The sequence below is a fragment of the Rissa tridactyla genome, chromosome 1 (genome assembly GCF_028500815.1).
Source record: "Rissa tridactyla isolate bRisTri1 chromosome 1, bRisTri1.patW.cur.20221130, whole genome shotgun sequence".
In the NCBI taxonomy this organism is placed as follows: domain Eukaryota; kingdom Metazoa; phylum Chordata; class Aves; order Charadriiformes; family Laridae; genus Rissa; species Rissa tridactyla.
In genome coordinates this window covers 139,918,223-139,946,151 of record NC_071466.1, presented here as the reverse complement: position 1 = coordinate 139,946,151, position 27,929 = coordinate 139,918,223, and the positions used below count along the sequence as shown (strand labels likewise).

General features: G+C 47.0%; 1 protein-coding gene across 1 annotated transcript in view; it reads right to left on the bottom strand.

Annotated features, from left to right (window-relative positions):
* ARHGEF5 (Rho guanine nucleotide exchange factor 5) overlaps positions 1-23,595 on the bottom strand; it is a gene marked incomplete at its 5' end in the record, with an annotated part of 37,166 nt that extends 13,571 nt beyond the window's left edge. Inside the window, 2 exons of the mRNA XM_054196049.1 lie at positions 149-3,722; positions 23,485-23,595. Of these exons, the coding sequence (XP_054052024.1) occupies positions 149-3,722; positions 23,485-23,595 (3,685 nt within the window). The remainder of the gene's footprint in view (positions 1-148; positions 3,723-23,484) is intronic.
* Positions 23,596-27,929: the final 4,334 nt, after the last annotated feature.

Genomic DNA, 27,929 nt, shown 5'->3' with positions numbered 1-27,929 from the left:
AGTGAGGAGTATACCAGAAAAGCACGAGAGCAACACCGAACTCTCACAAGAGCAATCATGCCTCTCTATCACACTGTCTATTTAATTTAATCCTACGGTTTTGGTATCTGCAGTAAGTTTGCTGGGGAGAGTGAAAGAGAGAACTCACCGTGCAGGATATCTGGTGGTACTGATGTCCTCTTCAGGCCCTGCCGATGCCAGTCCTTGCTTTTTACTCGGCGCTTAATTGGGCTTTCTTGATTGGCTGTCGGCTCCTGTGCAACTACCCTGACCGTTTTTTTGTCTGGCCAACTTGACGATTTTTCCAAGGGTGGATGTCTGGGTATTTCCTCCTTTGGCTGAACTAGCCTTTGCTTGACCCTCCTTTCATCTTCTATTTTCTCCGTGGTTGCCAACGGAGCTTGGATGTTCTTTGTGTCTACACCAAAGATGCCTGCGCGTTGCTCCCATCGCAGCTCCCCTGAGACCTCCTCTTCTTGGCAGGTTGTTCTGGTGGTTGGTGGTGATGGAGGGCTGAGCTGGAGAAAGTGGATTGGATTGGTGAATGCTAGCATCGGAAGTGGCTGTGCAGATTCTCTGCTCTTGGAGTCTGTGGATGCTATCAGGCCTTCCAGCGAGGGCCAAGAAGGGTGGTCAGGTGAGGACTTTCCCCACTGTATATCCACGTGCTGATCTGTTGTTTCAGGGCTGGTGTCAGAGCAGCTGGCCAATGCCTCATTTCCAACAGCAGAAAAGCTTTTGGCCAACAGACTGACCCCTGAATCATCAGAAGTCTCTGTATCATGGGTACCTGAGTCACCGAGATCCCACTCTCTAGTTATGGGAACAAGGTCATCTTTCTCTGCTACATCTTCTCCATCAGAAGCAGAGGCCACATTGTTAGAATCAGACACAGAGGCGGCAGTCCGGAGAGGATGGCTTATAGGAGGGCGAGTGGCTAGTAAGTTATCATCGTCCATACCACAGTTGAGATGTGGCCTGGAGTGGGATACAGGAGCCAGTGGCCTATAACTTTCAAGGGCTGGAGGTTGGGCAAGGTGATTTGCGTTAAGTGCAGGGGCCTGAGCTTGACTGGGGCTTTGGACATGGGAAGGAGGATGAGGAAGCTGTTTGGCATCAGGCTCAGACACCAGAGGTAGGCTTGAGTGGGACACAGGGGACAGATGTTGTTCTTGCTCATTCACAGCAAGGACCATATCTTCTTCAGAGGGCCAAATCAGGGTGCTCAGGACACTGGAGATTCTGGATCCAGGCTCTTTTTGGTTTAAACTGCAGTCAGTCTGATCAAGTAAAGGCACTTGTTGTGCTTCATGATCCACATTTGCTCCCGTTTCTTTTCTTTGAATAATGGTGCTTTTTTCTGAGGGGTTTTGATTAATTGTCTCTGGGTGGTTCAGGGGAGTGGAAGTCCTGCCTGGTGTTTGGGGTGGTTCCAGAGGCTGTGCAACGATAGCCACAGTCCTCCTATCCTCAGGAAGGCTCCTCTCGTGAGGAAGACAGCTCGTGTATATTACGGAGAAAGAAGATGGGCCACTAAGTTCTTCAGGAAAGCCTTCCTCAGAAGTAAGAAGTTCATGGGAAACATTGGCCTCCCCTGGATCAGTCCTTCCAACAGCAGTTTCCCCTGATGTTGGGTCCCGCACTTGCATAGAAGAGGCTTTGTTGGCTGGCTTCTCTACAGAGTCTAGCAGTTTGTTCAGGTTGGCGCCAGGACAGTCCTTAGAGGTCACAGAGGCTGTTACGCTAGCACCCTCTTGCTGCAGGCCAAACGTTAAAGGCACAGAGGTGAGCTCTGAGGGTAAAGTTGGAACGAAGTCCTGAAGATCAGCTTTCCCCAAATTTTCTGTAATGAGATGAGGATCTATATGATCAGGTGGCTCCAAGTTCTCGGTACCAGAGGAAGGAACAGAAGCTTCTGGGTTCTCTGCACTAGAAGGTGCTGCCACTTCTCCATGGAGTGGAGCACCTCTTTTATCAAACCTCTGGACAGCCTTTCCATGCCCATCAACGTTCTCATCCTCTCTGCCCAGTCTTGTCCTGTCATCCCAGTCAGCTTCTCCCACATCCTGACCACTGATGGAAAAGCGGCCAGAGTCTTCTAGGTCTTCTGCATGGTCAGAGATAAGGCAAGTCTGTGGAGGTGCCACTGGAGTTTCTCCCACTGGGTTCAGGTTATTTGAGGACAGAGGGCAGGCAGTGGGTGGCTGACATCCAGAACCTGTTTCTGTGACATGACCTTTCAGCAGTACATCCTCACCAGGATGCTGATGCACAGAGACAAGTTCCACAGGAGGAAATGCTGAACCTGTTTGCTCAGCCAAAAAAACATTCTCCAAACCACGCAAATCCACATTATGCCTAGGAACAGAAGATATCTCTGACCTGAAAGCTGGTGACGGAGTCTCCAGTTCGAGCTCTTCCTCCAGTTTCAGCTCTTCCTTCTGCAGTTGTTGTTCCTGCTCATTTCGTTCCTTGTTTTTCTGATCTTTGGGCTCCAAATATTTTCCTTCTCCTGTCAGATTCTGCTCTTTGCACTCTTTCTTCTTCTCTTCCTGCTGAAGTTCAGACACTGCCTCCTCCTGTGCTCGTTCCTTATGCCGTGAAGTATTCATTTCCTCAATTATTTTAGCAGTATCCTTTACTTGGAAGGCACGCTCTGCTGGAGAGGCAGGTCTGCCCTCTGTTTTTCTGTGATCATCTTCAAGATGAAGGCATTTGGAAGTGGATGAGTTTTCTTTAGGAACCATTACTGCTCCCTGGTCTTTGACCATGCTGCTATTCCTTGTTTCACCCGCTGAGATGTTTCCTTCTGCTTGTAGTGAACTTACTTGGCTGTCATCTGTTAAAGTGGAAGACAGCTGATGGGAAGAGGAAGACTCTCTATTCTCTTCCAAATCCTGGAATGCTCTTATGCTTTCCTTAGCATCTTCAGAAGCGTAAGGTTTAGCCATGTCCTCTACTGCTTTCTCTGAGGTAGGCTGCTCACCAGTTGCTGGTGCCACTTTGTCGCTGCTTTGCTGCTGCTCTGCACCAGCGTCAACCTCCTGCAAAGAATCCATGGAGCTCTTACCCAGAAATGGTTCAGCTTTATAATGTCCCTCTGAAACAGTTTTACACACCAAGAAGCACTTAGGTGTCTCTCTCTGAGAGGAAATGGCATCAGCCAAAGGAGATTTTGGATGCTGGGCCTGAGGGTCTGAGCCATGAAAAGCCCGTTCTGCCTGGCACTGAGGAAACTCAGTGCTGAGGTCCACAGCCTGCAGGATGGCGTTGCCAGGGGCTGGCACTTCCTGGACCGTGCTGAGAGAGGAAGAGTCCTGGTTGCTTTCCAGGTCAACCAGCTCTACTTGCTTAAGTTTCAGAGAACAATTCAGTCCACCCTCCTCTAAAAACATTTCTCCTTCCAATTCTGAGAGTCCCTTTTGAGGCTCTGCATCACCTTGCTCTCGTTCCAGTCCTGCTGGCACTCTTCGCACGGGGTTAGAGGGTCTGCCCAGCATCTCTGCTGTTTCCCCTGGAGCAGATAGGCAGTCCTTGGGAGTGCTGAGCTCTGCTTCCTTTGCAGAGTCAGATAGGCTGGTGCTCATTTTAGCTGATGTGTGAGGGGCATGATGCTCTCTTTCAATTGCTGCAGAATCCCAGGCTTCCCCAGTGGCACTGCTGGCTTCTGGGGGAGTGGTACCTCCCTCGCTGGTTTCTTCAGACTCCATCAGTGACACATTCTGTTAAAGAAAAATACATTTTTCTGTTACTACTACAGAATCATAGAATCTTCTAGGTTGGAAGGGACCTTTCAGATCACCAAGTTCAAACATTAACGTAACACTGCCAAAACCACCACTAAACCATGTCCCTCAGCACCACGTCTACCTGTCTTTTAAATACCTTCTGGGATGGTGACCCAACCACTTCCCTAAGCAGCCTGTTCCAATGCTTGATAACCCTTTTTCGGTGAAAAAACTGTTCCTAATATCCAATCTAAACCTCCCCTGGCACAACTTGAGGCCATTTCCTCTTGTCCTATTGCCTGTTACTTGGGAGAAGAGACCGACCCCCACCTCGCTACATCCTCCTTTCAGGTAGTTGTAGAGAGCGATAAGGTCTCCCCTCAGCCTCCTTTTCTCCAGGCTAAACAACCCCAGTTCCCTCAGCCGCTCCTTGTAAGACTTGTGCTCTAGACCTTTCACACAGGCATTTCCCACTGGGAGAAGCTGAGTCCCTTATTACATGGAATGATACAGTGGATCTAATTGGCTTAAGAGGCTTTTAAAAGCAGGTACTAATGCAGCTAAGAAAAAAAAAAAATACAAACTTAGTCAGTGATAAGAGTTGGGAAACCAAGACTGAGGATAGGCAAACATCTGATGTAAGCCTGCAGTACCGGAGTAATGCTAAAATAAAACTACTAGTATATTTTTAGTTTTACATGTAAATCCAGAAAGTGACTTGGGTCAAAGAGCAGAGATGCTGATCTCTCTGTAACAGCTGCAGTGCAACTTATGAAAAGTGTTGGGCATGGCTAGCCATCTCAAAAAGGGATACCAGAAGGCATTCAGAGAACAAGAAAATCATCAAAATCTCCGCTAATTTTTGTGGGGCATGGTGGACGAATACTCACGACCTCTTCTAGTGGCTAGCTGAGTCTTGGAGATCTCTTTGATTTCAACAGGAAAAGGCCTGTACTGTACTTCTGTACTTCTGAGCTGATGGCTCTCTTTACAGATCTCTGTGTAAGTATATGCAACACAGGGCCTTATTGAAAATGATCACAGGTACTGATTAACAAGAAGTAGGAATGTAAGAATTTGATTAACAGAAAACTAGGACATGACACCAGACACAAGGTATTTGAAGCCTGTAAGCCACACGGGTTGAGAGGAGCACCTCTGGTATGTGTGGACATATCTACAGACTAAAGAAAAACTGTATGATCATTTAGACTACCCTTAAGCTAAAAAAAGAGAAAAAAAAAATCATCTAAAAATCATCTCAGGATTGTTGGACAGTTTCCCAAAGGATATAGTGGAATTTCCCATCCTTTATTGCAGCTGAAGTTCAGACATGACAAAGCACTAGGGAATGTACATTTGGGAAATGTCTGTGAAAACGATGGTAGAATCTGATTCACTGCTTTTGTATTTCTGGTTTCTACCTATCCCATGACACACAATGCCTACCTTAAAATACATGAGAGAGAGACAAACCTTAGCGGCTCCCCTCCCTTTTCTTCTGCTTTTGGGACACTTTCTCTAGTGTTCCAGCCTATCTGCTCTATTCCTTATCCCTTGCTTATCAGAAATGGCTTATAAATTGCTGCTTCAGGCTGCTTCACATACACTGGGTACCTTACAGTCATACCAGAGCTTGTAATTTAGCCCTGAAGGATCTGCTGAAACGTGGAGCCACAGTGAGACTTCCCCCTGAACAAAACTTCAGTGTTCTACTCCTCCATCCTATCTTACAGCTGTCAAAGTTTCCAGACACGAAGGCGTAGTCCTGCATCTTTTGGTCAGGGAAACCATTCCACATTTCTTCGGGTAAAAAGCCCACTAGCCATCCAGTGGCACAAAAGCCTCAAGGCTTTACAACTCTGGAGAGTTCACAGCGCTTGTGCAAAAATAAATTATTTTTCTTGCTCTAAACAGACAACCAGATCTATACAGTTTTTCTTTCTCTGGCATTCCTAACTTCCCTACAATTTTAAGGATAGCATTTTTTCCAGCATTTTTGGGAGGGGTGTGCATGTGTGACAATTTCAATTAAGGAGGCTCACTAACAGAGAAAGGAAAGCCTCTCCATGGAAGGAGAAATCTTTAAAATCAACAGCGATTTCCTTGTGCTGGAGTGGCTCTATAGTGACAAGTCATTTTTTCGGAGCCCACAGACAGTAAAAACAATAAGGACATGACTACATCTGGACTAATTGTCTCAGTTAACTCCATGGCCAGGGCATGCCTGACCTGACGGCTGGTTTAGCTTGTATTTTTCCCGTACATCAAGTGAAACAGAGCACCTGCTCTGAAAGCAATGAGCCCATGCTCTGGAGTTAGAGCTGAAGTGTTATATACACCTTAATCACGGGCATTTTCATCATCTTATAGCTTTAAAAAAAAAATGGGGAAAGATTGAATTAACTAATTGAGATAACTCATCAGTTAACTTTGTTCTGAAAGTTTTTTTTTTCCCCTCATGGAATCTTTAATTCTTTTTTGTATTGAAGAGATAATCTTTCTTACAAAACCAGGATGACTCAGCAATTTGGACATTTTTCCCCAAAGTAGCAAGTAGTTGTAAATAGATACAATTTGAACAAACAGTATGTTTCAAAGAGGTATGTCCATTCAGAAAGTTCCCACAGGGCCTCTGCCACATCTTGCTCTTGTCAGTTAATAGGCAACTACTTTGGTGCTATTAAACCATCTTTTGAAGCTGTTGCACATGGGAAGGTACAGGACTGTCACGAAAAAGATGCAGCACAGAAACAACAGGGCTTGGCAGAACACAGAAAGTAGCAGAGTCATAAACCTGAAAGCAGCAACTCTGTCCAAAACAGCATCAACTTTACCTGCGTTGTCCCCGATAGGTACGTCCACCCCTCTTTTAACAAAGGTTCCACAATCACATCAGATCGCCCTTGTGCTACACTGCTCTTAGCTCTTCCTGCTACCTAACTTGAGTCTCCCCTGCTACGTGATGGGAAAAGTACTGCTTATCACACCTAATACAGTTAGTTTTCAAAAACGGGCTCCCTAGGAGCAAGAGACTGTTTAGGGAGATGGGTGGTCTTGGACACAAGCTTACTTGACAAGTAATTTTTACTAGGCAAAGGAAGGTTTACTACTAATAAAGACAGGGTGGCCTATAAAGGTCTGAATAGCAAGATCCTCAAACTCAAGCCCCACACTCTGTGTGGGGAAGAACTCTTGCTCACTGTGCTGTTGCAGACATACACAACACTGAATTTCCTCTTATTAAGCTCAAAGACCCAGTTTCCACTTCCCTGGCTCTGTTGCAAGGGATTTGTACAGGTGAAAGGACAAGTTTAAAGCTGCATTTGGAGCAGTTCCACGATGATACCGGGAGACAGGGTATAGGGAGGTGCACAACAGATCAACACGGGAAGCTGCCAAGTGAGATCTGTCTCATCATATTACTGCCAGGTGTTTTGCACACCTCAGGGAGAGCAAGCGAGAAGCTTTGAGAAGTGATGCAGGGGAAGGGACAGACAAACTTTCTGGAGAGACAGTGGGGGAGGATGTACGCATCTGGTCAGGGAAAAAGTTAAGCTCCTGCTTGAAGTCTGGTTCACTGTAGTGAAAGATGCAGATGTCTCTGCAATAAGGATTTAATGGAGATAGGAGAGAAAATAATAGAACAAGACTGACTACACCTGTAGCCTTCACATACGGGGGAGCTACATACAAAACCCAGTAGTTACTGGAAGAGATTGCCCGTGGGGCACTGCTGTGTTATGCTCACACTGCAGGTCAGCTTGGCTCTCCACCAGAGGAGGACCCAGGAGACCCCCAGGAGCTGGGCAAGCCAAAGCAAGCTCTCAATTAACATTTGCAAGTCAGGACAGTAACATGATAGACAAGCATACAGGAGCCTATCTGGCAACTGCCAGCTTCTAGCAGGCTACACAAACTCTCCCAGAAACCTCACTGTTACTGCTGTTGGGGCTTGCTGGTCTTTCACGTCTCTCTGGGTCAGATGTAGAGCGTGCCATCTCTCCCTCTGCTCTAATAGTACTTCTCAAGTGAGGCGGGCTGATGGCCCCTGTTTAGATAAAGCTAGCCATACTCTTTTCCCAAAAGGGCCTGGAAATCCAGGACTTTAGCTCACACACACAGAGCAATGCAAAGCAGCTATTGCCTAACTCAAAGGTAATTCTGGGTGCACAAACTCCCTGCAAAATGGAACCGTGAGAGGGTGCAGCTGGCTGCATGCCAGCATGAAAACGAAGGGGCAATGCTTGGTCGTACCACAGTAGGGAGCACAAAATCTGAGAGAGGAAGGGTGAGGAAGGTGGCCAGCTAAGCAAAACGGGACGGCAGTGAACGCACTAGTGGACAAAGCGATTCCTGCGATGATGCACGCATCCATCCACAGCTTTTCCAGATCACAAAAGGCAATGCGAATGTCATACTTCCTTCCAGTGTGGGTTAATTCACCTGGATGGAGATGACACATACTTCTGGTTTTAAATAGAAAGTACCTCACCTTCCCTTCCCCCCCTCCTCCAACAAACAAGAAAAGAGAAAAAACAAGTACTATCAAGCACAGACAAGCCCTTCAGCTAGCCAGGAAACAAGGCAACACAGAATTAAGTGGAGTCCTGAGATCCTCCTCCTCCAAAACCAGGGAGAAACCTAGCTTTTTGGTGCATCCCCTTCACCCTCCCCAGGCGGTGCCAGCCTCAGCCCCCACGGTGGGTCAGGGTGTGCTCCCCGTCCCGCTCGCCCTGCCACGGGTGTCGGGGTGGCCACGTGCCCAGGCTGCTGCAAACACGCTCCCGGCAGAGAAAGCCCTGCCCTGCAACCACACGCTGGGCCCAGCCGCCCTAGAGCTGCACCAGCAGCCATCAATGCTCCACAGCCCACCGCACATGGGGCTCCTCTCCCCGGCTCTCCTCCTTTTCTCCGACGGAGCAGCCAGAGCTTCCGGCCGTGAGAAGAGAAAGCCATTCTCAACAACCTTTGAGCAGCATGGACAAGGACACCAACTTTCTTATTAAAACAAACGCTTTCCCAAGCAATCCATCGCTCAGGCATATCCTTGGTGTAGAAATGCCAGAGCCAGCACTAAGTGCTGCAGCTCAGGCAGGAATGAGCTCTGTGTAGGCTGTAACACCCACCTGAGGGGCAAGAAAGCTGCCCCAAACCCCTTCCTGCTATTTCAGCTCAGCTTAATCATCTCCATCACGCAGTTCAGATACACTTTAAAAGGAGTTGGTTCGGTGGGGGCTAGCTGAGAGCCTGCCCTTCTCCATACAAAATCCACAGCTCACTATGCAGAGTCACCATCTCTCCTGGGAGGCCATGCTTTCTTTCAGTTCAGTGAGACACTCAGGAAAGGGCCAGTGCAACTGCTCTAACACAAAGCCTGCCCTACCGCAAGTCTCAATTTTTGTTGTGATACAGCTACTCATGACATGCTTAGGCCTGCTTTCTCAGCTGGATGCCCCCTCCACAAGAGAGATGCCCACTGCATGTATTCCTCGGCAAAGAAATGGTTACCGATCTTCATGCACCACCCTGGGCTGCTCTATCGCTGTACAGCCCATTGAGAGCGGTGAAGGAGGGAGGTCAAAACTCTTGAGCTTAGGAAGAGATTACACAGGGCACTAGAGATAAGAATGAAGGAGGGAAATAACATTACATGGAGACAGCTTTGAGGGTATGGAGCTTGCTGAATGAAAGAACGTATAGAATAAGAAAGGCAATTTAAAAAGGTATGTGCCAAAATAATGTAGTCTACCACTGTGCTGAACGGTCTACGTGCCGTTAGTATTCTGGGAACTAGAAATTGCCTCAAGTATTTTGGGCAAGGGAAAAAAAAATCCCAAACCTGTCAATAGCACCTGATCTCCTGGAAATTGCATCTGAGCTGCTGCTGAAGCTTGGGAAAAATGAATGAAACCGCCCGGTCATGCTGGTGCAGACAGTTTGCCTGAATTTTAACACTCCAAGTAGCATCTCACTAGGTTTCAGTCATGGTAGGCACACTCAATACCAAACCTATTAATTATCTAACAATTCATTAATTGAGAGAAAAAAATACAGATACCTTTCCTACGTTTGTTTCCATTTAAGTGGATTATAATACTTAATGCTAACTTAAAAAAAAAAAAAAAAAATATTCTGTGTAGAACAAAATTTCATCTTGGAGATGCTACTGAACATTTGCCAAACAGCAGGTGTCGACCATGGCTTGGATTGCACATGGCACTTCCCAGAGATGCTATAAAAATCATTCAGTCTTAAAATGCAGCCACCTGTATATCAAAAAAAAAAATGGCTCACTTAAAGCAGAGCTTAAGTTTTATGTTCATAAAAGCACTGGATAAGCCTTGACGTTCTGCAGTCTTCTAGTACGGGAAATAAAACAGAATGGTGTGTAGTTCTCATTGCTGTAGCTTAGTAGAAATACTGTCGATGCTACTGGGTGGACAGAGGAAGAATTCCCACAGTAAAAGCAATGTACAGAGTCACTGCAAGTTGCTCTATGCAGGTCTCTCTACAAACTCTGGGGATGGAGAGATGACTAACAGAAACATCTGGGGCACAAAAGGAGGTAAAGATTTCCAAGATGTAAGCTACGATGTGCAGTCTTGGCTGCTAGCAGCATGCTATATACATTCCTAGACAGCAGGTTTGCTATAAACCAGAGGAGTTCTCAGCTCCTCTTTTGAACAGGGTGATTCAGGACCCAGATGGGAGACATTCTCCAGTTAGCAGCAAAAATTTTGTAGTCTCTTGCTATGCTACAGAAGCATGAGCCAGAATCCCACGCTGCTGTTTTTGAGTCTCAGATTAAAGAATGCTAATGTTTGCACCAAACCATTCTGACAGATGCAAATGCCATTAAAACATCAAAGGGCTTGGAAACACACTTGAAAGCTTGGCCTTGCCCAGACAGCACAGTGGAACCCTTGCTGAGCACAGTTGTTGTCACATTACCTGTACCAGTCTTCAGTACAGTTAAGCTATGGACAGATAAGGACAAACAATATTCAGCAAACTGAACCGGGACAAACTGTCCTCCCCTGCAGAAAGGCCCTCCAAAGTCATCCTTTCTGATGTTCTTGGCAAACACGTAATATAACCTCTTTCACAGCTGGATCAAGTTCTACTTTGAAAACTGTAAGACTTCTTGCCATTACCGATAGCTGTCGGAGCCCTACAGAACAGAAGATACAAAGTTGGAACATTTTAGCACTATGGGACAACTGATAAGCTATACAGCAAAATAAACACAGCCATGAATATACTGCCAAAACACCACTTTTGTATCTATAGGTAAAGCACATCTTATGCAACTAAAGCACTTCCTAAAATACCAACAAAACTGCATTTTTATGTCATACCACGCTCCCAACTTCTACCAGCACAATTTCACCAGCCATAACAGCCACACCTACAGCTGAAACCTGTACCTTGTATCTGGCTTCAACAGTTTGTACCATCAACTGGAGATGAGAAGAAAAAAAAATGTGTTGGTATCAAAATAACATGAGATAGCAACAATAACAAAAACATAAAAATCTTGAGCTCATTTGTCCTCATTTTGTACTTTTAGAATGCATGTTTTCAGCCTTAGCTCCCCATAGCATTTTAATTACCTTATGAGTCCAGTAATGAGATTTATAAAAAATGTGAAATAAAGATTGAGAAGTGTATCAGAAATACTTGGCAATACGGTAACCAAGGTGCAGCTTTAGACTGAAAACTGCAGCTAAAGGGAAAAAAAAAAAAAAGTCCATCCAAAAGGGATGTAGGGATGTGTGCGGGGAAAACAGGTTTTGGTACAACCCTCCCCTAACCCAGCTTTTCAGGGAATGAACCATTCTTTCTTGGAAATTTAATTGGTGTACTTAGATTGAAGAAGCTAACAAGCCCAATGAGACGCTTGCTATTGGGAGCAAAAAGTATTAGATATAAATAAAATGTTATAAGAAATGTAAATGTGGGAAAGCACCAGCAAGGACCCCTTCCCTCTCCCCGTGGAAAAATAGCTTCACACACCCAAAGCCACAGGAATTGTGTGGGTGCTGAATAGGAAGGTACTAATGCAAACACATGGAAAACTTGTTGTTACTCACGGTGTAACGCCTGTATGGCCAACTGGCATAGGTTTATTGTGCGCATCACAATATTTTCTGTTTTTCATATAGTCCCACTTCCTAGAATCATGTGGTTACATGAGAATTTTGGCTTACAATTAAGAAAAATGCATGTCTGGCCTTTAAGGCATGTAGAAAAGGCCTGAAAAACAAAGTATAGCTCAAAAATTAGATCTTGCTGTCTGGGTTTATCTTGATTTTTTTAAGCCAAAACGTTAAGCCTTAACTTGTGACTTATGAGAGCAAGGGCAACTCCCCTCCACCTGATCACTGTTTTTTAGCAGCTGGGACTGATGACACTGAATTTACTTGCAGAGTGTTCAGACCTAATCCAGTGAGCCACACAAGCTGCCACAAACTAAAAGACTGACAGACAAATATGCTGCAGTATAATTGGGTTAACAAAGATGAATAATCAAATTAGGCCCGATCTAGGTACTTGCAAATATTCTGCAAAATTCATCTGTTTATGGTCCAGCCTAAAAAGATGTAGAGCTCCTTCAATTCCTTCTGCCGCTGCTGACTGCATAGACCACCCAACACCACCTGCAATCAGGTCCTAATAAATTTTGATTAGGACTTGACGTGGCGCCCTGAAATCCAGAACAGATTAAGGTAATACACATCCAGATTGCTGACATCTTCTCCCACGTGCCAGTGCGCACGTGACAGTACGTGAGCCAGCTCAGGGAGTTGTCTAGCCAAAAAAACAATGCAGAAGCAGAATGATGGCAGCAGCCGTAGAGGCGTGACACAGGAGAAGAAAATAAATAAATAAAAGTAAAAATTACAGCTCCCTGCAGTAGTTGTACGTGCAGATGTACAAGCCGTAGCAGCAACTGCAAGGAGCGGACAGGAACAAGGGGCTGGGTGACAGGCCGGCAAGCGGGAAAGCAGAAACCTGGACTTAGGTCTAAGTTACAGCAAAACCACACCCAGGATCCCGAAGCAAGTCCCTGACGCTCCAGCGTAGGTGTCTTGCCCGTGTGTCACTGTCAAACGCTTCCAACGCAGAAACAGGTGCACCCTCACCAGCCCATGCAGGACAGACGCAGCAGCAGAGCAGGGAAATTTTATGTTTTCAGTACTGGCCCTCTGCTAGTAACCTATTTCCTACCATTTCAGGGTAGAAGGTAGGTGCTATGGGAAGCAGGATATTCTAATCAGATTTACAACCATTTCCAAAGGAGGCATTAATTCAGAGTTTAACACTTCCTTGTCGCTTTATTGCCACTGATTATACTGGTCCTGTGAACCCAAATGCAGCTTCCTCTCCTCAGCAAAGGACTGGGTATAAAAGGACATTGCATGGCAGCCAGATCAACTCAAAGGAGCCAGCCCCCTGTGTCAGCAACTCTCAAAACAAGTAACAACAAGAAGGAGATGCTAGGGAAAGCCCTGGAAACCTCCTCAAACCCTCTGCAAAGTTTAGCATGGAAATACTCCAAATGGAAACGGAGGGGAAGGCATTTTTGCGACCTTGTCTTTCAGAACAAGAGGTTAAAAGTTGCATAATTCAGAGTTTTAAATGGTGTAACTGATACACATCAATTTTATTAAACGCTTTTTATAACTAGCTTCACCAATTACCCTTACCTTATTTCAAAGTTTATAGTAGTAATTACAACTCATAGATGTTGTAGTTAAGATTTAGCATTAGTTCCTAATACTGTAATTAACAGAGCATATTATAAAAATTAAAAAAAAAAGTAGAGCCCCACAGGTACAACCTTAAAAAAAAAAAAACAAACAGTAAGAAACAGCACGGACAGATCAACAATACCGATATTCCCTATTTCAGCAGTATTTCCCCTTAGTTGTCAATGGGCAAGAATTATGCCCACATACTTTCACATGCAGTACAGCCCTTTTATTACTTTAAAGCATAGGTTTTATACCAGCTCAGAAGTATCACTAGCATTTCCGTAATGTACTAATTACAATGTTTTTCCCATTTTAATAATTAAATGAGTTTCAATGAATAAGGAACAATTACAGATATTTGAATCCTTCCTCCCTCCATTTTAATTTTTCTGCATACGAATGAGGGGGCAGAGTCTGCTTCCCATCACCGCCCTTCACAATTTCCTAAAATAGTACTCTTCGATGGCTCCATGGCTCTTCAGACATTAGCTGAGCAATTAAAATGCTGAGATTGCCCTTTGGCAGTCATTGAAGACATAGACTCTGACTCTTGACTGGCCTATGGCTTCTTTTTTCTCAACTCTATGGTATGTAAAACTACCTCCCTCTCTCCCCTCCCAGGTCCCACCCTATCAGATGGCGATGCAGAGGAGTAAAAAGAGGTCTGCGCGCCTTATATTCACCCCAAGCTCATGACTTCAGTGTGCTTGTGAGAAATTAAAACATGAGGCAATTTAACTCCTAACACTCACCATGACTAATAGTGTAATACGGACCCAATACAATTTCATTTACCTCTTTTATGACACAATTACAAAATAATGCCAGCTCCAGCTCAGGAATGCAACGTCCTTGGTACACACGCATCCACCAGCCTATGCACGCCTGCATGCTATATTCTAATTTAAGTTGTGCATACTTTAGCATGAATGAGAAGCGTCCCCTCGGAAGCTATAGGCACCAGTTAAATGAAATCTAAGACTCAGCTCGCTGTCTTTCCCATTACCTGCAACACGCTTTGATCAGTGGGGCATAAATAAACACATAAACATCCCATCTCTCCCAAGTTCAATGAGATACAGCAGAGTTCCTCCAGTTCAGCCTCACAGGCGGCTCTCAGTCATAACTTATGACACTGCCCATCAAACTCACCTAAACAAGTTTATCGGACTTGGCACAGGGCAAAATGTTTCGCTGTGCTTAAAAGAAAAAAAAAAAATCAGTACAGGCAACAGGAAAGAGTACAATTCAGTGTGATCGCTGTAGCTTGAGAAAGCTAAGAGCAACAGAGGTCCTTGAAGGCGAAAGGTTTCGGAGGGTACCAGGAAAGGGGGTGGACCATGCCCAAGGAGGAGAGAAGAGTCAGAGCTCTCCTTCTTAGAGTCCTCTTCCCAAAGGCCCTCCCAAAGCAGGAGGGTTTAACAACGCAAATCAGCTACTGTTTCATGAGCAATGGCTCTGCCTCCTCAGTGGCAGTTCCTGCAGCGCTGACAGCTGTATCTGGCTTCAACTCACTGCCACGAGGAAGTGAAGAACAGCAACACACGTCTTGTTGTGACAAATCTACTCTGTCACCCTTGGCAGTGCTTTTACACAGGAGGTATGACACAGATCATGGCAGACTGGCTCCCAAGTAGCAATCACATTAGAGAAGATGCAATTGCAGCTATTCCCACAGCAGGAGATATCAGCATTGCTGCTTTTGTCGCACACATGGGTAACACCCTGTACTCCAAACCTTCGGCTATTCCTGCTCTACCAGCATTTACCCTAACAGAAAGTGATAAAGATGCACCCCTAGGACTGCTGTTTCAAGTCTCGCCTTTACTAATAGCTACAGCTTATGAAGAGTCACATGCAGTTGTGGTCACCTAGAAATTTCAGGCCAGTGGGTCCATAAAGGACAACTATGATCATCAGTAATATAACACAGGCTGAAACGGGAACATGCACATTAGGATAGTAGCTTTCCCTCCTTCAGTTCCCCACTACGGTCACTCATTAAAGGAAGGATCTACAAAAAGCTTAGATTATAAGTAGGTTTTTTTTCCCCAAGGCAACCAAGAACTGTGCCTTCATCCCCAAACCTCATCCATCAGAACTGTCCGTTCCTAATTCTGTCATTTTCCAGCACTTTCTGAGGGTCACCTGTGCAACTGAAGTAATACTGACCCCTCCTACCTCACAGGCCTACTCTGAGGATTAGCCAGGGAGTGGCTGCTCAGTGGAATGAATATGCAAAGCCCTGTTATAAACTCTGTATCTGATTGCAACCGTAAGCAAAGTCTTATTTAAGCAATCCCTTCACCAGCAAAAATATATTGATTGCCCATTTTATTCCTTCCTTCTGTGTCTTTTCCCTCCAAGCTCTTCAAGATACAAAACACGTTACTAAGATTTTTCCTGTTGTGCTGCAGAGATGCTTAGTACAAACAATAGGCACATTTTTTTACATAAAGTAGTGTCCATAATTAGTTGTTTCAGCTTATTTTGGATCAGTATTAGTTTGGTATCATACTTGTTGTACTGTAGGGATCTCACTGCCCAGTTAATGAAAGCCCCCGTCCCATAACCTCACATATGTCAGATATTAACAGTCGCCTGTTTCTAACTGTGTCCACATTCAGGTGAGATCCCTTCTGCAATTCCATCAATTTTATGAGCTTAGGACATAACAGCATCGGATATTTCTTGCTTCCTCTAAGCACAAAACTACCTCTCTACCAAAGCCTTCTTTAAAACCAAGTTAGTGTTTTTGCACATGCTTACCTCAAAACATCTGTGTTTGGCTCCTGCATCTGTTAGCGCATGTTTGGTTTTTTTTTTTTTTTCTTTAAATGCACTTTGTTCATTCTTTTCCATTGTCAAAACCAAATTTTGTACAACACCATCTTTTAAATTAACTTATCAAAAGAAACATGCTAGTAAAACATAATAAGGTTCAGGGAGATTTACTTTCATATTGCCTTGCTGAACTTGAGATTTCTAGTCGTGCCGGTTTCCATTGCACATGCAATCCAGCAGATCCCCCCTTTTCTTGTTCTGTTCTTTTTTAAAGTCATTTTGCTACGACTATGAGAGTCAAGAGTTAATCCATTTTTCCCTTTTTACACTCAGATTCCTATTTTCATTCCTTTGATATCACTATTATGACATACTCAGCAGCTGAATAGGTAAAAATGATGCTGCGTACAGAACGATGGAAAAATGGCTTTGATACGTCTGATAACACCCACTGGGCAACTCAGCTGTCATGATTCTTCTACACACGCAGACACAATTTTATACTGCTTTTTATGGCCCTGACCCTCCCTTGTGTCTGGCCAGAGCACACAGTACAATGACATAACTGGCATGCCTGGCCTTGCTCTTCCAGGATAAGGCGCATTTCATTGCTCCAGCGTATGTCCAAATTGCTCATCTTCCTTTCTCTGCATCTCTCTGAAATGAAACAGCTCATTTTGCTCATTGTGCAGGGGCAGAAAGATAAGGTGGACTGAACAAGCAATGTCAGAGGAAGACTGCCTTCCCAGATGGCACAGGACCGAGACCGAAATGAACAGCATTGACCCTGTGCCTGCAGCAACACCTTATAGCTTCCCTTTCAATCCCCGCCATGTGCACTAAGAGAACATCCCCTCTTTCCAGTGGTGCCCAGGGATGAGGAAGAGACCGACAGTGGAAGAGACCACAGTAAAGCATTTCCCATCCTTCAACACAGCACCAGCTGGTGTTAAGAAGTTATTGGGTGACTTGAGGGGTAAACCCATCTCTCTCACTCACTCGCATGTTTAGGAAAACATGCCATGACCCATAATTTGCTATAAAAATAGGGGTACTCCTGCTTCTCTTTGCCTCTCTACGCACAGCATCCTCTCTCTGCCCCAAGGTTTGTCACAGTGTAGAATCTTGACAAGGTTGTGTGCTGTATTGGACCCTTCTCAGTGCTACCCCCACCGTCCATCCTCTTCTTGCCTATACCTGAAACATGCCTTTCCAGGAGAAAACACCTTCCCTGGGGAGGGGCAGAGACAGAAGAGAGAAGTGTATCATTTTAAAAACACCCATAAGATCCATCAGCTATATTGCACTTAGACTCGAGCCTCAAATATCTCCATGTACAAAGTGAGTTACAGAAAAAGAGAGATGCAGAGAAGCAACAAACAATGGAAAGAGTTATTTGAGCCATTTGCAATACCAACAATCAGGACCGAATCCTCGCCATTTTAAATATTGCACAGTGAGACACCATCCCTGCTCTGCAGAGCTGGTGGCATAGTGAGAATATCTCTTATATAAATCCAGCAACAGAGGGGAAATAGATACACGCCGCACCTTCTCAACTTCACTGCTATGCAACCTGACAGCCCTCACCTGTAAAAACAGATAGTGTTCTCAAGTACTTCAGAAAGGAGATTGACTCAAACGTTGCAGCTAGATTACATTTCATAGGTCTAGAGTTACCCTTGGATGCCTGCATTATGGAATACCTACAGCAAAATTTCTGTTTCTCAACAGAAGCTCAGGCTTAATCCATAGCAAAAAAGTTTTGCTTAGAGACCAGACCCGCGGAAGACACACCTACAGCATCAGGACTTTTCTAGGCACCAGTATGGCTATGGCATCCTTCCTTCTTCTATGAAATGAAGTATACCAGCAATGCTATACTCTTACTGGTGTACTCTTACAAAGTTTCCACTAGAACCCCCTCACAGGACGGGAATCTAATAAAAGTCCAAGGCCCCCATTAAGATTTATCGTATTCAAAGAATACTTGCAGGCACTTTTGATTGTTACACCTGCAAATTTTTGCAAGTATAAAGCGTACATACCATAAAGCTTATGTATGCTTACTTTCTGTAGCTGCCCAGCAACACTGTGGGCAAAGCATCTTCTTGCCACTCCTCCTCTCACTAGTGATGTATATGCCAGTTTAACACTGATTTGGGCACTTATTTCTCTTATTATATGAATATGCAAGTGCAGCCATTGCAGCCACCTTGTGGCAGCCATGAACAACGACCACGTCCAACAGGTTACAGGTCTTATAATACAGATTCGGGCCTTGCATCACATGTCCCCTGATTATCTCGGGGCTTCTGCAATCTGAACAAATCGTGCCCTGACGTGACCAGGATCCTAATCCTGTCCCCTCTAGAGGAATGTATTTTGGATCCTCAAACTCTACTGTTGGATTTGTCAACGAAGTGGCAGCTGTTCCTCACCTCTCTTCCTCCAGTCACACCCTGTGCAAGGCTGGGTCTGCTCACCATGGGTGGCAAATGCAGCGGACCACCAAGCTTGTCGATCCCACTGGTCACCACCTCAACCTGACCCAGGTAAGGATTTGGTAAGTTTTGTGTATGATGAGCGGCAGGAACTCCAGTGCCAAATGTACTCAGAGCACCAGCAAGGCCAGGGGCAGTGGACCTCACACACTGAGCACCTGCATGCAGACAGACTGCAAGTTGAGACTACAAAGAGGTAGTTTGACACCTGAATGTCACACGCTTCTACGTGACTTACTGCAAATAGGATACATTCACAGGAAGCTAATTTATGGCTAGCTCTGCTTTAATGCAGTATTCTCTGAGCAGCAGGTTCACGCGGTTCCTCCCACTTCGGTTCACTTCTCATGTACTAACCAATTACAGTTTCTATAGCCACTCCTCCTCAACGTCTTCTAGCATCAGAACACCCTCTATTTTGTATACGTTTACATATGTGTGTCTATTTACATACATACATTTGTACACATGTCATGGTAATCACCTTCCCCCCTTCTGAATTTTTCCCACTATCAAAACCAACAGCCCTCCCCCTGACCTAGCACTGAACTTGTACTAAAGTCATGGGAATTTCTTCTTTGACTTCAACCAGCTGTAACCCAGCTCCCAGACCGTCAACTCAAAACTAGTCTCCACCACAGGCTCAGTTCGACATCTCCTGCAGTGTTCAGCATTGCACTTGAAGGAATGGCATTTAAAACAATAGATGGGGAATGAATGGGTTTTGTGCCAGCAAACTAATTCCACTAGAAGAGCAAGAAAGCTGGCATCCCTTGTTAACGGAGGAGACAAGATTAACAAAGCTCTCCCAAAAGGGTACCCCAGTTGGCTCAGGTGCTGAAAACCACCAAGAGCCTCACATCAAGAACCCACAAATACGTTAGCCTGCAACTTTTCTGCACTGATGAACCTTTCACAGGTATCAGTAGGTCACAGCCAAGGCACAGACCTTCTTCTTTGTGCAATAAACGCTCTTTCTCATGCAAAGTCTAACTCCAACACACATTTCTTCACCAAAGACATAAATGCAGCTGACCTAAACCCAGCCTTGGCTAAACCCAGTTCTCCCAAGTCACGTAGCAGAGTTAACCTGGGTTACTGAGCAAATCAGGGCAGCTATTCGCACGCATCTGCTGCAAAGGAAAGGTGAAAGAATACATCAGCTTCCATTAAGATTTAAGGTAAGGTGTGCTTGTGACAATTCCTGTATCTCAAGCCTCAGTTTCATAAGCTCTTCAGCTTGCCAAAAGGAATCCCCATCCTCTGCCCTCCTTATTCCCAACTCCCACACTGCCCTTTCTCTTATGGCAGTACAGGCACGTGTGTGGTCTCACAACGAACCAGAGCAGGGAACCAACATGGATGACAACAGGTAGGCATGACGGCTTCTTTCAACACCAGTGCCAGCTGAGAGGATTTGTGCAACCATAGCCTGTTTATCCGAGTACGCAAATGTAGGAACTAAATGTACGATTCCCTCTCGCACCTAATCTGGCACAGGCATGGGGCGGCTATTGAAAGAGGTAGTCCTTCTCCACGTTTCTGATGCCCAGTGGCATTCTGCCCTTCTGCATCAGACCTAGCACCATCTGGCCACAGAGCAGGCTGATCCAACTTTCAGATCCAAAAGTCTTTTTTTTGGGTTGGTTTTTTTTTTTTGTTTAGGGAAGGGGGTTAATTTTCAGTTGGAGCAGTGATTGAACTGACTTGAGGCCACATGGTCACTCTTTCTGATCCAAGGGAAAGCAACAGGAACTTGCAGTCAGGACCAGATGAGAACTGGACCGTTCCTTCAGCAGCAGCGTGTAGTTACACTGGATTAACCACCACGTGAAGCCATACTCCGAGCAACACAAGTTATTCAATGACATTTCTCTGAAAGCCCTGCCTGGGCACAGACACCGCAGACAGGTGCACTTCGCCACAGCTCTAAATCATACCAGTCACCCTATGACAACAGCTTCACGATAAACCTCTTCCCAGAAGCAAGAGGTTAGCACGGGCAATGGCTGTAAGCTTGGGGTACAACAAGCCATCTTTTTGCTGGAATGTGCCATCCTGGCAGCAACAAGCTCTGTAATCTGGCACGAAAATGTGCAGCAAGACTTTGTGGTTAGGAACCAGGCTGGACAGACTCAGATAAGAAATTAGCGAGGGTAATCAGCTGTTGGAATAATTCACCTGGGGAACCAGTGCAGTCTATCACTTGATATCTTGAAATCAAGACTGGGTACTTTTCTAATAGAATTTTGGATTTGATGCAGTGATAACCAGCTGGGAACATAAATACCTGCTGGGGGTCAGAATAAGGCATCTGTCCCCAAATGGCTGATACGATGAACATCGACTGTGTGATCACCTCACAGAAGAGGGAAACAATTTCACTCTGTACGGCACAAGTGCCAAAACGACAGAGCACAACTACACTTGCACTGAAGACACTTCTAAGTACTTCATTAAAAGATACAACAGGAGTTCGGTAAGGAGCTGCAAAGCTGACAGGAACTACAAAACTTACCAGGCATGACTACTGAAATAAGCTAGCTATGTATAATTTAGCTAAACAGTAACTAATCAGCCAACATCAAACTGGAAAGATACCAGATGACAGAAAACACAGTAATTCTTAGAATCTTCTTAGATTATTAGAATATTCTTAGAATATTCTTGGGAAAAAAAATGTGATTCCAATTATGTATTTGAAATCCCTTGCAGGCTGTTTCTTAAATTTTGCTGGGAATAACCAGGGAGACTGAACATAATTTACATGAATACAGACTAATTAAATAAAACAGCCCACTTTAAAACAGACTCCAAAGTAGAGTACGTTTTAAAAAAAAAAAACAACTATAGCAAAATTTATCTCTTTACCTCTAGAAAGCACTTGAAACAAGTGAACTGTATGAAAGGACAAGACTCATAGAACAAGAGCAAGAACATCTATCTAAAGTCCCAGGGAACAGACTCTTACTGGCCAAATCTATCAGGATGCACAAGAGGTTCCCAGAGGAAGTGCTGATGTCCTACGATTTCAGACAGATGGAACAGGGGGCTTCAGCACCAGCACCAGCCTCGAGCCTAGTCACCTGTTGTCACTAGGAATTATATCGTATAACCCCACTCACACGTTATTGAGATAGCCAGGCTACTGCACAGGCAGCACAGTACAAACGCTACCCTCAGTCACGAGCTGGCAAAATGAGGTTCTACACGGAAGACAGCTGAGGTATTCCAAATATCAACAATAACTGAGAATTAAGAAGAATTCAGACCCGGTACAACTTCAAGTCTGATTTACAGATGCCTCCTCCTCACCCAATTCAGTTCTGAAATCTGGGTCACCCATACATTATTCCTCCAAACCAAGCCACCTCCCTCCTGTGCAACCCTTCAAAAGGACTCTGCCCTTATCCAAGCCATCTCCAACAAGCCATTTGGGTTACGAGAAACTCCAAAACAGTAGAGAATCAGGTCACAAAATCTCCAATAGCACGTTAGAGACGTGGCTTGGTCAGAGAGGAACAGGCACACAGCCAACACCATCCACATCCAGCAAAGTCTTGCACATCCTTGGCAAAGTCTGCTACAAGTCAACAGAGAATTGAGCTCAGACGTTCTTCCTTGCCCCCTCTATTCCCTACTAGCTTTGATCCAGGTCTTATCCAACCTCTAGGAATAAACGAAGCACCAAGCCCAAGGATAATATGGGTGCTGGGGGGAAGATGGGTCAGGCCAGAGCCGTGGCAGCTCAAAACCCCTCCAGCAAGTTGTCTGGGGCACCGAGGTTGCCACCAGAGCTGCTGGAGCAGTGGCCGGGGCTCGGAAGCAGCCAGGAGAAGGAGACGGGAAGGGAGCAGCAGACAGGCAGGTATCTCGCCTTTCGTTCCTCTGCCTTCCCTCTGTGACAGGCCATAAAAGTCACGAGGCGCCAGCCAGCAGAGCAAGGAAGAAAACAACACGGTGTCCAGAGTTCAAGCGCAGCCCCGAGACTCCCGGGCCCCGGCCCACGGACGGCCCGGCTGGAACTGAAACCCCAGCGAACGCCGTGGGATCTCGCTCCTGCGTGGGAGGCACCATTTCTGCGGGAAGAGGCTCCGGCTGCTGGCAGCTGAGCCTGGGACCGGGCCTGTGCTGCGGGCCCTACCTGCTGCCGGCGGCAGGAGGAGGAGCGCGGCGGAGGAGGGGGGGAACGGGCGCTGCCGGCGAGGCGCGGAGCCTCACCGTCCCGCACAGGCCGCCGCGAAAACTGAGGCACCCCGGGGCCTTGCCCCGAGGAGGCGACCCCGCTCCTTCGCCGCCCCCTCTGGAGGCAGCGGGGCTCACACCACGCCGCGCCCCCCCCGGGCGGCAGCGGCTCGGCGGGGCTGCGGGCCCCGACGGTGGCCCTCCCCGCTCACCCACACCTGCGCGCCGCGGGCCCGGCAGGCCCCGCCGTCCCGCCTCGGGAGGGGCGAGCGCTCCCTCCTCCCAGTCCCCCTCGGGTCCTAAAATGGTGGAGCCCTCCCTCCCCTCCTTCTCCTTCCTCTCCCCCCCGCCGCTTCGCTCCCCCAGCCTGCCCGCCGCCCCAGCCCCCCGGGGAGGAGGGGGGAAGCAGCCGCCCCTCCGGCCCGGCCCAGGCTCCGCGGGGATCCGGCGCCAGGCCCGCGCCTCACCCGGGAACACGGTACCGCCGCTCCCGCCGGGCCGCCCCCGCCGGCCGCCCCTTACCTGCTCACATCGCCGGGCCGGGGCCAGCGCTGCTCCCCCCGGCGCCGCCGCGGCCCCCCGCCCTGGGCAGCCGGCCGCCGTCTCCCCGCCGCCCGCGGGGCCGCAGGTATGTCATGAGTGCCGGGGCTCCCAGGTGAGCCGGGCACACCTACAGGAAGGCAGGCGGGACGCCCTGATTGGCGTGCGGGGCGCAGCCCGGCCGGCGGCGGCGGCCGCGCTCCGACGGCGCGGCGCAGGGCAAGGGCGCAGCCGCCACAGCGGCGGCACCGGACCCCGGCCCCGGTCCTCCGCCCAGGGCTCCGGTCCCCGGCCGGGCGCAGCCCTCCGCGCCCCGTCTGCTCTTCCGAGCGTAAGGTATTTTGCTTTTTTTTTTTTTTTAAATAATAATTGCAACGGGGGAAATAACTGCGTCTGCCCTGGGTTTGGGGTAATGGCGGGGCCGGGGGGGGTGGGGTGGGAAGGTGCTTAGCTGCTTTACCACCAGGGCAAAAGCAGAGCGGGTACACCTGACCCGCTGCTCCCAGGTCCCCGGGCTGGCTCAAGAAACAAGAGAGGCTTTTTATGTAGTCATTTATTTATTTATTTATTTTAACTTTTCTTCGTTACCCGCGCCTCTCGTTTTCCCGCTGCCTAAGGTCACTCCTTCACTCTGCACGCGTGAACGCTCCTGCTCTGTATTTCCTTCCCTCCCCCCCCACCCGCCAACAGGCACCGGGGTGTTAAGGAAAAGCGGCGGGTGTCGGGACAGGCGTCCTCGCAACACGTGGCAGGGCTTTGCCTCAGCCGCAGCCGACCTCGGAGATCCCAGGATTATGTCCTATGTCGTCAAATAAACGTAAATGAATTGAACACCTGGGTTCAGAAGAAACGGAGCGGGATGCAGGTAGGAAAACGCTGTAGGGTGCATTAAAAGTCTGAATCCACAGCTGCCGTTCTCAGGCATCCTGTCTCTCCTAGGTATGCAGGTAAATATCCCCAGGAGCCCTACTTGCATCAGAGCTTTCTCTGGTTGCTGCGTTCAGCTGTGGACTGAAAGGGGACAGCATATCCATTGCCAATAAAGGAAATTCTGTCCCTGACTGCCAGCTTGACTGTAGTGATAGGGGCACGCAGTCTGTAGGGAGAGTTCCCCCACACAGGAGAGCGGAACAGAGCTTGGTAGAGAAAAGGCATGAGTAAAGGGAAAAGAAAAGGGGAGGACATGTAAATACAAGGCAACGTGTGTTTGGGAGTAGCAGAGCAAAGGGAAACCCTGACACAGCTGATTATTGTGATTATAAAAGAAGGGGAAAATTCAGAAATTTTGGGGGGTTCATTCAATGGCAAAATAAACCGACTAGCTTGCTTGGTTCTCCGTTGCCCCAATATTACTTGGAGCACGGGTGCTTGTATTTGCTTAAAGAAGTACAGGATTTATGTGAGAATGCATTTTACCACATTTTACCACATTCTTTGCTTGCAAAGAATAGGAGGTGAGCAAAGAATTATGCTAGCAAGGTGAGTGAGGAAGGAGTTACCTATGTTATATTTTCTGTCTCTTCAAATTGATATCCAGTGCCGTCTCTTTGCAGTCTTTTTTTCCTAATCATTTCATGAGGCTTGCAGGTGTGTCTTCTCCAGGACATGCTCTGAAGAGTTCAGCAAAAGAGAAGGGGGAACTTGTGCCATCCACCAGAGAAATCCTGTTCCTCGGAACCATCGCTTCCCTGCATGACACATGTGGGGTCTCCCAGGCAGGAAAACTCCCACCGGAAGCGGTACGCTGAAAGCTTTACCCAGCCAGTGACAAAATTGTGTTCATGCTTGCTGGTGCTTTCTGACTCAATTAATGCTTTCATTCGTTTGTGTGGATGAATTATTTCATCACAGTGGATCAGCTTCTGCAGTTGAGATTCCTGAGTCAATGGAGAGGAAAGGGATGCTTCAAATTCCCACGAGCCAAGAGACTGGGGAAAGCAACTCTGGATCGTGTCTCTCTTGGGTTGGTGCTCAAACCTCCGGGACGTTACATAAATAGGCGATGCCACTTCCTACTGCATTTTATAAGTTCCTAGCAGCTGGCAGCATGCTGGAGTTGGACGTCCTGACTGGAAAACGGCAGCTCTGTTGTCCAGAAAAGGATAACTTATTGTCTAAGAAGGGCTTAACCTTTACCCCTCTCCTTGGCACCTCCAGCAACTGCGGAGGCAGTTTTCTATTTGCTTTTGTGAATCATATCCTGAGGTACCTTGCTTTCCCTGCCCATTGCACAGAGAGTTTGAATGCTTAACTTTTCTTCATGCATTACATAGGGTGAAGAAGTGCCTGAAGTCATAACGTGCAGCTCTCAGTATCACAATATCTATATCCTTCTGTGGGCCAAGTTCTCCTTCCCTAACTTGGTGGGAACTGGACTCCTAGCTTCTCTGTGGAGCCATGCAAAATTACTGCGGTGCCGTTAAGGTACTTCTGCCAGTGGCATGGAAGAAAGGCCGATGAAGAATAGGTGTGCTATAGAATCGCTGAGGCTGGCCGGCACTTCTGGACATCATCACCCCCTAGTTCAGAGCAGGGTCAGCTGGAGCAGGCTGCCCAGGACTGTCTCCAGTTGGGTTTTTAATATCTCTATGGATAGAGACTCCACAATCTGGGCTACCTGGTCCAGTTTAACCACCCTCATGGTAAAAGTAAGGGTTTTCTTGTGTTTAGAACACATGCACTTATGGAGAACTGCACAGTGTGAGCAGAAGAGATCCTGTCCCATGCTGGGAGTACTTCCACTTCTCCTTTAGGAAGGTGGGCTACAGTGGGTCAATGTTCTTTCACCAGTAGATCCCACAGCATGTGAGTCCTCTCCCAGCAGGTTGAAAGTTGAGAGCCAGCATTAGTGGAAAGCAGGCAGAGAGCAGTGCAGAGGTGTCCCAGGTGGATTGGGCTGCAGTGCCAAGAGCCAGGTCCTCCTGTATCCTGATGTGCTCCTGCTTCCTGCAGCACCCTGTACTATCTGAGCACACTGTGACCTCGGCGGGCAGAGAGGCAGTTTGGACACTAGCTTGCCACTTACACTTTATTTTCCTGTGTAGGCATCCTCCTCGAGAACCTCCCATCCAGCTAGAGTCCTCTCTTGTCCTCACCACTCCATAGCAGACGTTATTCTGAGTTTAACTTGTAGTATATGCAAAGCACATGGTTGTAAACATAAAAAGCCAGGTAGACAGCAGGACAGAACCTGGCAGTTCTAGTAACTCTTAGGTATGCTACTGACATGTCAGAAGTACCATGGGGGGTGTGGGGTGTGTGTGTCCAAGTATCGTCTTAAGTTTAGCTAAATCATCTGCTGAGCCCTCATTCCTTCAAAAACCAAATAGTTTCCCTGTCTGTGTTTAGCAGCTATACCTTCCTCCAAGCAGATGCAAACCTGTGTATGTGACAAGAAAAACCATTGTAAGAATGCAAAGAAACAGAACACTGTGCTTGGAAACTGAACCAAAATAAGTTTATACAAGCAGCAAGTGAAACACCCATCCCCAGTGAGTCAGGTCCTGGCTGTTTCCTTCATTTCCTCCAAGGCTTGGTGGGAACATCCAGCAGTAACAGTCCTTCTGAAATTCAGTCGTCTCTTTTCCTGACCGTTATTTGTAGCTTGCTATCAGCAGTTAGCAGAGTCCCAGCATCATTGTGGATGAAAAGCTGGACATGAGCCAGCAGTGTGCGCTCGCAGCCCAGGAAGCCAACCATATCCTGGGCTGCATCAAAAGAAGCGTGGCCAGCAGGTCGAGGGAGGTGATTGTCCCCTTCTACTCAGCTCTGGTGAGACCCCACCTGGAGTACTGCATCCAGCTCTGGGGCCCTCAGTACAGAAAAGACATGGACCTGTTGGAGCAGGTCTGGAGGAGGGCCACAAAAATGATTAGAGGGATGGAACACCTCTCCTATGAGGACAGGCTGAGAGAGCTGGGGTTGTTCAGCCTGGAGAAGAGAAGGCTCCGGGGAGACCTTATAGCAGCCTTCCAGTACTTAAAGGGGGACTGTAAGAAAGATGGGGACAGATATTTTAGCAGGGATTGGACAAGGGGTAATGGTTTTAAACTAAAAGAGGGTAGATTCAGACTAGATAAAAAGAAGAAATTTTTTATGGTGAAGGTGGTTGGTAACGCTGGAACAGGTTGCATAGAGAGGAGGTAGATAGCCCATCCCCGGAAACCCCATTCAAGGTCAGGTTGGATGGGGCTCTGAACAACCCGATCTAGTTGAAGATGTCCCTGATCATTGCAGGAGAGGGTAGGACTACATGACCTTTAAAGGTTCCTTCCAACCCAAACCATTCTATGTTTCTGTGATCCAGCACTGCATTTCCACCGGCCCTTCTCCAGCACACCGAGAGAAGTGCAGACTCTTCAAGACCTCAGCTCAGCTTTGGTACCACAGGTGCCGTGCTCTTGTTGGATTTGTAGGTGCTAGACCCT